The sequence below is a fragment of the Meriones unguiculatus genome, chromosome 18 (assembly GCF_030254825.1).
Source record: "Meriones unguiculatus strain TT.TT164.6M chromosome 18, Bangor_MerUng_6.1, whole genome shotgun sequence".
In the NCBI taxonomy this organism is placed as follows: domain Eukaryota; kingdom Metazoa; phylum Chordata; class Mammalia; order Rodentia; family Muridae; genus Meriones; species Meriones unguiculatus.
The window spans coordinates 34,309,840-34,320,277 of NC_083365.1; the positions used below are offsets into that span (position 1 = coordinate 34,309,840).

Below are 10,438 nucleotides of genomic sequence, written 5' to 3' on the forward strand. Positions count from 1 at the left end.
AAGAAAAAGAAAAGACACAAAAAGGGATGTTACACTCTTCATGGTGCACAGGATCACATCACCACAGGAGCACTTAAAAAAGTAAAAACAAAAACAAAAACAACAAAACTACATGTATTTCCACTTTTCTTAGTAATAACATTCATATGACAGGTACAAAAGCACCCTGAAAATTAACAACGGACAACACCATTTCTGATTCTGCTAAAAATCTGGATACTGCTGTTGTTATTTAGGTAGGATGAAAACAAATTTCCATTAATTAATAATGACATTTCATGAACTAGGATATCACATACGCTAACTCTGTATAGTTTCCCTGGTTATATCTTATTCATAGTTCGGATTCTGTTTAAACATATGTACGCTTAATGAAAAGGGTTTTTGTTTTGTTTTATAAAGCTTCAATGGCCCAGCATAACACAAACTTGACAAGGAATGTAAAAGCACCTGTGAAATACTACATGTGTCTAAGCATAAAAAATAAGTTCTCAGCACAGGTCGGAACTCTCTGACAACACTGTTCTTTGACAAAGCAAGAAATAAAAATATTTACTTACCGACCTTCATTGAATGTATTCAACTGAAGACAGAGGATGTATTTTTCACTAATTCAATCCCTTCCATTTATAAATTTGTAGAATAAAAGGCCTCAAAATACATCCTATTCACTCAGTTTAGGTTATATTTAAAAATATTCAAACTCATATTTTTTTTTTCAGTTAATGTAACAATGATTGCAAATATTACGCTATTGTACTTAAAGGAACCGGAACTATTCAGATGATGTGATCATCTGACTTCACGTTAGCATTTGGGTACTGAAAGCAACCAAATAACAATGTACCCCAACATGCCACTTTTTACCCTAAAAGGGAAGGAAAGAAATAATGAACCACCAAAATCAAATGGCATAGGCTGTCCACAGCTAAACACCTGTTCTCATGACTCCCTGGAGCAGTTGTCATTTTTCTGGCACCTACTAGCTTCCTTTCGTAGAAGCGAAAAGAATATCTATCTGCCCTTTCTTCCCCATAACCATTGGGCATCACTGCTTCCTTTCCAGGAGTTTTCAAGAAAGAGCAATGCATCCACCTGAGGGAAAAAAAAGTCCTTATTAAGATGACATTCAGCAGAAGTTTTTGGATGATGTCATCTGGTAAAGACCTCTGACCCTAAACATCCTGATCATGAATGGGATCGCTTCACTTTTTTCTCCCTGTATGGTGAACCTGTATGGGGACATCCACGAAATCGCAGTTTACACATTATGTTCCTAAGTAAGTTTGCACCGCAGCTTTTATCCCAGTCAGAAATCTGCCCAAAGGGTTGGAAAGTACCTCATATAGCTTGAACATGGGAATCTGAAGTCAATTCACAACTGCACTAAATGCCTCCCTTTCACATAAAGAAATGCCCACACTCAAGGCAAGGGGCTTCAAAGTTTCTTAACAAGATAGATGCATTTTGCATGGAGGAAAACACACTTTGAATGACATTCTAATAATATTTGGTTTGAAGTCATATGACTAGAAATTTCATCAATTTCTTTAAAAAAAAGATTAAATATGCCCTAGGATTATTAATTATCTGTAGCTCATGAAGTCTTGGAATTATAAATATAATCTATATCATCAAATAAAGTTGCTATAACTTTTCTTTTTTAGAAAGGGACTGTCAAAGATGAGAGAAATTCAGTGTTTTCCTTCATTAACACAAAGTATTGCTGTTACTTCTACAAAATGCTAAATAAGTGACCTATCCTAGAGAAACATTGAATAATTTAGAAATCATATCAAGCATCTGCAAGAAACTAGCCATTTCATTGTTCTCAAGCTTTCCTTTGCTTTCCCTAAGCCTGTGATTTAACATGCTTTTCTACTCATTAAAAAAAAAAAATGAGGTGTAGACATGTTTAAATGACTTTTACAAAGGGATTATGGCCATGCCTGTCAAAGGCTTGTTACATTTTTCTCTAATACAGTGTGCTGGAATCAGAATGTCATCTCTGGAGCCCAAATCACAAGGTACAACTGAGTCTTTCAGTCACCTCCACTGCTTGCTACCTTTCCTTCTCTAGATGGAGTACTAGCAAAGTCTCCCCCCCCCATAACTGTAAAGAAAAGACAGGAAGTAAGGTATTGATTTACTGGAATTCTTTTCATTTCAAATATTAAAGAAGAGGTAAAACGTATCCAGTGATTTTTCTGGGCCAAGAACATGTGAGAAAACTGATTGAAGGATAGGGTGTGGTGTTTCCTTTTTGTTTGTTTTTGGTTTACTAGTTTTTGTTCACACTTGTTGCGTTTATTTTGGCTGAAATAGTTGGCTTGGGATTTCTTCACAATGCTCAGGACAACCATTTCTAAATATTTTGTTTTGTTTTATTGAACTGGATGGTGAGCCCTCTTACGTGTTTATGTTGAGTGGTCTGAGCTGTGTTTCATGATACAGTGTTGCAAGGCTCATTCCCTTGATGCTACCTTAAATTCAAGAATACCTGTTATGAGCTAAACGGAAGTGTAGTTCCCAGAAATCCCCTTTATAAACATGATAATGATAATGAAACCATTCTTCCCTAGATCTGATTTAGCAGAGTGCTTTAACATTTAAGGTGAATCCCCACATTTAGTGTTTTGTTTTGTTTTGTTTTGTTTTTGTAGCTGCACACATACACACATACACAAAATGGACTTAAATCTAGCATTTTGTTGCATATTTAATAAAAAGATCTTAAGCCATAATTGCTGTTGCTGCTGGGTGCCTTATTTCTTCAAGAATTCTTTCTGTGCATGCAATAACTTTGGTTAAATTATTCTGGGCTTAAAAGGCAGAAGAGTATTTAAAATAGTATGGTTTCGGAAGCATCATTGTAACAAACCAATTTCAAAAGATTCAGCTGCTGAACTTTGCTCCATCGTCCCTTTGCAGATCAGTTGTTCAGATTTTAAAACATGAATCGTGTGCTGTTGTCTGTGTGGTCGTTAGTCCCACAAAAGTAAAACAATGGTAAATGAGACGAAGAAACCATTCTTCCAATGATTGTCATTGAACTGAGTGGTGCATTGGTAAACATTCACAGTATGAAGTCTCTCTCGGGCTTCAGCATAGAAAGTAGTGCAAAAGAAAAAAAATCCAGGATTAAGACCTGTGAACAAAGCTTGTTACATTTCCTCCAGAATGTTAGGCATTTACTGTTATATCTCCCCAAAATTAATAATAAAATATAATCAATTTCTAAAGGCCCCTGCAGCCTTTTCAAAAGTTAATTTCCAGTTAAAAATAAACTTTAATTAAATCCAAGATTAAATTGTGACCTATATTCTATTAAATAATTTACTTTCTCTTTTTTCTACACAGTAATTCTTACAATTTCTAAAAAAACAACTACAGAATCCAAAGACATAGGAGATGTTATTAAAACACTGGTAAAAGACTTTTCAAATTCATTAGTTCTTACATAGTAAATACTTCAGAATGCCAACTTTTCCCATCACGGCACAATTCCCAACAATGTTGACAAGTTACTTACACGCCCATGTACACACACACTCTCTCTCTCACACACACACACACACACACTCTCTCTCCTTGGGACCATCTTTACTATTAACATTTTCCCCATTATGTGCAAAATTCTTGCATTCTATTAAAAAATATAAAGATAGATCTGCTCTATTTAAGCCTCCCTCTTCTCCAAGATGTATCATTTATTTGATATGCAATACAAATTTAGTCACAATTATGCCATGTATTACCAATGAACAGCGTACTACTGTATGCAGTGCAATCATTTGCATATTTCATTTTCATAACTGCACTCTATGTATGAATATATTTGGAGATGGGGGAGCAGCGGCAGGTGGAGAGAGCAATTCACACATCTGTCTCCACAGCCTTCGCATTGGAACAGTTGTTTTTATCTGTCTCGCTGTCATCCCCTTTCCCCTGACACTTCTCTTCCTTTCCACATAAAGATTCCTTGACCCCTTCTTCCATTTCTAGATACTCTGACTTGTCCCCCAGGGAAGACGAAGTGGAGCTCCGAAATTTCTTGAGCAAATTAGAAGGGAGGTACGGGCAACTGACTGCGTTTTGTGTCAGCTGGGTCTGTTCCTCGTTTTCAGTCTCTCTGTGGTAGAAATAGTTAAAGTTAGACACAATCACCGGCACGGGCAAAGCAATGGTTAAGACACCCGCAATGGCACACAGGGACCCCACGATCTTTCCCCCCACTGTAATGGGCTTCATGTCCCCGTAGCCCACAGTTGTCATGGTCACCACAGCCCACCAAAATGCATCTGGGATGCTTTGGAAATGGGTAGTGGGTTCATCTGCCTCTGCAAAATACACAGCGCTGGAAAAGAGAATGACCCCGATGAAGAGGAAGAAGATAAGAAGGCCCAGTTCCCGCATGCTGGCTCTTAGGGTGTGGCCCAGGATCTGCAGGCCTTTGGAGTGTCTGGAGAGTTTGAAGATCCGAAATACTCGGACCAGACGGATGATCCTGAGGATGGCAAAGGACATGGCCTGCTGCTGCTGGCCGTTGCCACCCCCCTGCTGCTGGGCCAGATCGGTGCCCAGAGTGATGAAGTAAGGCAAAATGGAGACGATGTCAATGATGTTCATGATGTTTTTGAAGAAGAGAGCTTGGCTGGGACAGGCAAAGCATCGAACCACGAACTCAAAGGAAAACCACACAATACACACTGTCTCCACGATGAAGAAGGGGTCATTGAATATCGTGTGCCCTGAGTTCTCCAGGTGGGGTGCCGATGTGTCATTCAGTAACCTGCTGTGCCCACCTGCACTGAGGGCCATGATGAGATCCCTGTCATCCCTGAACTCGGGCAAGGTTTCCAGGCAAAAGATGACAATAGAGATTAAGATGACCAGGACAGACACGATGGCTATGCCCCTGGCAGGGCTGGAGCTCTCCGGATATTCAAACAGAAGCCAAATCTGCTTTTTAAATTCATTCTCTGGCAAAGCCCTGTCCTCCTCTTCTCTCACAAAGCCCTCGTCTTCCCGGAACTTGAGCAGGGCTTCTTCTCCCAACTGATAGAACTTCACCTCTTCGGTGAAGATATCAAAAGGGACATTGACTGGTCTCTTCAGGCGGCCTCCTGACTGGTAATAATATAAAATGGCATCAAAGCTTGGTCGGTTCCTATCAAAAAAATACTCATTGCGCAAAGGGTCGAAGTACTGAGTCCTCTTCTCAGGGTCTCCCAACAGAGTTTCTGGAAATTGGGCCAAAGTCTTCATTTGGGTTTCAAAGCGTAGACCGGACACGTTTATCACCACACGTTCACAGCAGTCACTGTAGCGGACTGAGCTGTAGCCACCACCACCCCCATCATCCTGCGGCAGCAGGTCTGTGTAGGAACACCCATCCCCGTGGTCATCTTCACTAAAGTAAAACCTTCCCTCCTCTTCCTCCTCCTCTTCCTCCTCCTCGTCTTCCTCTTCCTCGCTCAGCTCCCTCAGTATCTTCTCTTCAGAGCCACTGGGCATCAGGTCTGAGCAATGAGGAAAACTGCTCTGCCGGTGGTGGAGTTTCCTCTTCTCAGTTCGCTGACGCCTCCTCCTCCGACTACCTCGGCTACCTTGAGAATCATGGGCCCCACGCGTCTGGTGGTGATGGTGAGGGCCTCCGCCAGTACCCCCAGTGCCTTCCACAGCGGCCGTGGCAGCTGCGACGGCGGCGGCGGCAGCTGCCCTGGAGTGAGCAAGTCTCTCCCGTTCTCGGGCCCTGGCCTGGGCTGCATAACCATAAGGCATGTGACTGTTGCACCCTGAGCTCTCTGCACTCACCATTGCAACCTCCATGGTGGTGGTTTTGGGAAATGGCTGGTTCCAGTTGTAAGAGAAGAGGAAAGAAAAATAGGGCAGCTTATTTTCTTACCAAATTAAGGTAAGTTTGGAAGCCTTAAGCAGATTGCTTAGAAGACTTGGGATATTTTCAGTCCAACTTTGCATTTTCTGTTTTTAAATCAGCACACCCCATGCTCTCTCTTCTCGGAGATTCAGCGTTGCTTTCCAGAGCTTGCCTAGTCTAGACAACAGCCTAGTGCTCCTCAAACATAAGTCATGAAATGATGCAGTCTCCCAAACACCTACGTTTTTTGGGGTAGATGTTCAAATCTGGAAGTATGTCTGGGATGTGGTCGGTGATGACGCTACAAAACCCAAAGGCAGCAAGTATTTGACAGCCAGAAGTTGTGCCTGGAAAATGAAATATATTTTTTTTTCCTGCGTGGAAATTGTCCAAAGCCCAGTCCGTCCAATTTAAATAAAATGCAAATTAAGTTTTTAGTCTTAGCACTTGCCTTCTAGTGATGGCTTGACCCATGTTAAAACGGGGCTTAAAATATGTCCAGCCATTGCTGCTCTGTCTATGAGGACGATTTCCAAGGCTCTCCCTCTACTGTCATCAAAGGCTTCATGGAGCCACAGACAATGCCACACTGTAGATAGAGGCAAAGACCTTGGAAGGTAGAGAAGGTGGAAGGTAAGGTTCCAGGAGAGGCAATCTCAAAACTGAGGTCTCCATAGAAATGAGGAAGGGAAGAGCATCCTTTGGCTAGAATCATTCAGAAGAAGCACTTCACCTGAAGAGGGATGGGAAATAAGCACAGGAGAAAAATAAAAAGAATCAAACCAGAGAGAGCAAACAGCCCTTTACTCCACATACACTTCTTCTCCCATCCTCAGGCAAATCACGAAACACACACCAGAAGACCATAACTTTTCCAGCTCAGGGCGGGCTGCTCTAAAATCTCTCCTACTCCACATCCATCTTGCTTTCTTCTTTGGTTATTAGCTCAGACCAGTCTATTTTTTTGTGGGAACTCATTTATTTTGCTTCTGTCCATTCTCAACCCACACGGTTCTTGCTTTCCTCCGCCCCTTCACCAACGCTAGCACCCCTTCATTCCACAACAGCAGTGCTGTGACTCTACAGCGCTTTCCATTATTCATTTATCTCAAGGAATTCTCTTTGAATTTTTCACTCATAAAATGTTGCTGAGTTTTAAGTACCTTTCCATTTTCTTCTTTTTCTTGGGATTAAAGAAATGAGAGAAACCAGGTTTTTTTTTTTTCAGTGTAGACTCTACTATTTGAACAAACACCAGTTACCTAATCTATAAAATGTCACTCGCATAATTCCTGCCCTCTACCCCACATTTGTAAGAACCAGTTGAGATCAAGGATGCTATCAGGACAGCACGCTGTCTTGTACCTAATGAATGGCAACAGATACGGCAGTTATGGATAACACAACACGAAGCTAGGTTGTAGTCTATCTACCCACTCCCAACATTCCCATTCTTTGTCAGAAGTAGGGAAAGATAGAACTTGGGTACATACAAGCCACTAAAACACTAGACAGTGTCTACGTGAATACGGCACTCTCTGACTCCATGAAACCTGGCCCTGTTGTGTTTTTTCTGTCTACTCCAGCTTCCTGAATACTCCCTACCGCCCACAGCCTAGAAGCAAATCTCAGTCCCCACATCTCTTAGTAACCATCCCCTCTCCTTGAACTGCTTTCATGTTCACCTGATATTCTCTTCTGATGTGTGTGGAGTTCACCCTTCACCCCTTTTAATTGTATCCTGCTCTCTCATTCTCTGATTCACCCCACATTTTTACAGACCCCAATCTGTCTACCATTCCTGGTAGACAGTGTACTATTCCTGGTCCTCTTTTTTTACTTTGTTATCCTAAGTCCATTAGCTTCATCTCCTCAGCCAGCACTTCAGAAACCCTCTGCTCCTAAGTCAGGTCGCCTGTTTCTTCCATTTACTCTGTCCAAGAGGACTTCTAAGAATACAGAAAATAACCTAGAGAATTGGAAACGACGATAACAGGTAAAATTCAGGGCATCCTCCAGCTTCTATTAGTGGAAACACTTGGGCAGCGTGAGAGCAATGGCTTTCTGAAACCAATAACAGGCTCCTACTCTTGAGCACCTGCTGCTCTTTGCTGTCGATGTCGGTCCCATAGCTTAAATGACAAGCAGGGAAATGGCAAACGCAGGCCATCTCACACACACACTTCCTTGACTGGCACTTAAAACACCAGAAAATACACCTCAGAAGTTATCTCTGGTGAAATCCCCTCCTCTGTCTGACTTGTCACATCATCTTCCATTTGGAAGTGTTTAATATGGTGAGGTGTCCAAGGCCTTACTTACAAAACTGCCCCTTGGCTACATTCACTATGTCTTATCAGCCAACATCATTGAGACTGGCACAGTCCAAATAGACTGTGTTCAACTTCTCAACACCCACAAGCAGTTTGTATAGATACCACTTGAGTCCTGAAAAACTGACATGCTCATATATTTGCAAATGTGCAGATATATCTCCTACCCAAGCAACTCTGGCAAAGGTCATGAATTAGAGGGTCTTCCAGCTCACTGTTAATTCTACAAGCTCTCGAACTACCTTCTTTATGCTCCACAGCAATTTCTTTCTTATTCATTCATTTGGGCTTATTAATTATTTTTTTTCAAACTCACTCTTCCACATTCAAAAAGCAAACTATTTTCCTTTCATTTGGACACTAGTTACCTTACTATCTTAAAGCCTAAAGAGACAGAAAGAAGAAAGGGGGGAGGGAGTAAGGCAGAGAAGAAGGAAAGGCATGGGGGAAATGGGATATGGAGGGAAGAAAGTGAAAAGAAAGAAAGAAAGAAAGAGAGAAAGAAAGAAAGAAAGAAAGAAAGAAAGAAAGAAAGAAAGAGAGGAAGGAAGAAAGATAAAACCATCAAACCATTTTTCCAACAAACCAAACTGGTTTAAAATTCTTTCTCCGGGTATTCTTAGGAGAATCAAGCAGACTTTATGCAAGAAACCTTTATAGGGGCTTTCCCCCTCCTTTCTTAACACCGTTAAACTAATAGGATTTTGCAAGGCACCTATTCCTGTCTCTATGCTCCCAAACAGCAGCCAAGCATCCCTCTTCCTTTCCTACCCAACAACAACAAGGCTGTTTTCCTCTCTAGATGCTAATTCCTGCAACTGTGTTAGGGTGGTACCTCAACCAGATCTGAAAGAAGGGCAGAAAGAAAAGGGATAAATTTTAAAAATTAAAAAAAAAAAAGGTAATAGAATCAGAAAAGCCAACACCAAGAAAACACGTACTTCAAAACACACCATATCTCCAGTCCCTGTGGACTGCTCAAACACTCTGAAAATGCATGCCATCCTAATGTTGGGAGAGGCAGCAATACAGACCCGCTCATCAGCTGTTCGCAAAGGAGAGAGGAACGGTGAGGCTGGGATCAGGCAAAACGAAAATGATGCTGAATCTAAACCCCACCTCACTGGGGAACGACATCTTTAATTGCGCCCTGGCCTCCAGACCTGGGTTCCCGCTCTGGCACGTTAAGCAGGGCGCACTCGCCCCATCCTCTGGGTTGCCCCCAGAGAGCCGCGTAGCATCTGCACCTCCCTTCTCCCACCTCCTGGTTTATTTTTAACCTCCTTCCATTCATGTCCTTCTGTCACATTCTCGATATTATTTATTCCTCCGATGTCCACAGTTTCTCAACAGCCGAAAGAGTAGGGTGAAGGAAAGATAAGGAAGGTATCATACTTACCGTTCCCACCAAGTGCGAAAAATAAAAATAGAGAAAAATCCCCCCCGGAGATTTGTTCCCCCCTCCCTCAAGCTGCAACAGCTGGAGGAGGGGCAGAATCATTGAGGGTGGGGGCGCAGTTCAAGAAATCACTCGGGTTTGGCAGGTGGAAGATCCCAAATATCCACGGAACAAGTTCTGTCGCCTTGGCTGGGGGTGGGGGGTGTCACAGAGTCCTCATTACTGGAGCTCAGTGATGGAGATTGGGGACGCCCCAGTAGACCCCGGAATTTTCTGGTTCCTCTGGAGTTCGGCACAGCAGACCTGGGCTGGGAACGGAGGTCAAGGTTCTCCCCGAAAAAGAGTCAAAATCCTAGACAGCAGCGATCACTTGTTAAGCCTGGATTTCTTCAGTATCCATCCCAGTCTTGCTCTCTTGCTGGCTGCAGGAGGAGCACACGCCTCCCCAGGCTGCCAGCGCGCACGGGCGGGGGCGGGGCCAGGCCGGGCCGAGGGTGTGGCCTTTGGGGCTGTCACCAGGGGCGCCTCCCCGCGTGGCTGGGCGGGCGCAGTCACGACGCTGCGACCCCACCCGTCGGCCCAGGCCCCACGACTGCTTAGCTTCTGGAAACCGTCCCAGGAGCACTTGGCTATCAAACCCCAAGCCAGGAGCAAATCCCGGAGGCAGAGGTGTCCGGTAGGAGCTGGAATACAACAAGTCCAGGACTGCCGCACAGGTGCCTTGAGAAGAGGGACTTCTTCGAGGCGAGATGCAGTCCGGAAAATGGGGTGGATAGCTTGGGGCGGCTTCCCGCCCTACCCTGATCTTTCTTCATCTCCCCTGGC

General features: G+C 43.2%; 1 protein-coding gene across 2 annotated transcripts; it reads right to left on the reverse strand.

The window, feature by feature from the left end:
- Positions 1–1,968: 1,968 nt before the first annotated feature.
- On the reverse strand, positions 1,969–10,089 carry Kcna4 (potassium voltage-gated channel subfamily A member 4). Of its 2 annotated transcripts, none has more exons than XM_021662798.2 (2): positions 9,614–10,089; positions 1,969–6,614 (listed from the first exon to the last, which is right to left on the reverse strand). In XM_021662798.2, the coding sequence occupies exon 2, from the start codon at positions 5,830–5,832 to the stop codon at positions 3,877–3,879; it is 1,956 nt and encodes a 651-aa protein (XP_021518473.2). In that variant the 5' UTR covers positions 5,833–6,614; positions 9,614–10,089; the 3' UTR covers positions 1,969–3,876. The 2 variants fall into 2 exon arrangements, with proteins under 2 accessions (XP_021518473.2, XP_021518474.2); XM_021662799.2 differs by lacking the exon at positions 9,614–10,089 and adding an exon at positions 9,249–9,389.
- Between the last annotated feature and the right edge of the window lie 349 nt (positions 10,090–10,438).

What these genes read in the sequence shown, in the direction of transcription:
- Kcna4 (XM_021662798.2), bottom strand. Translation starts at nt 5,832, where the DNA reads ATGGAGGTTGCAATGGTGAGTGCAGAGAGCTCAGGGTGCAACAGTCAC.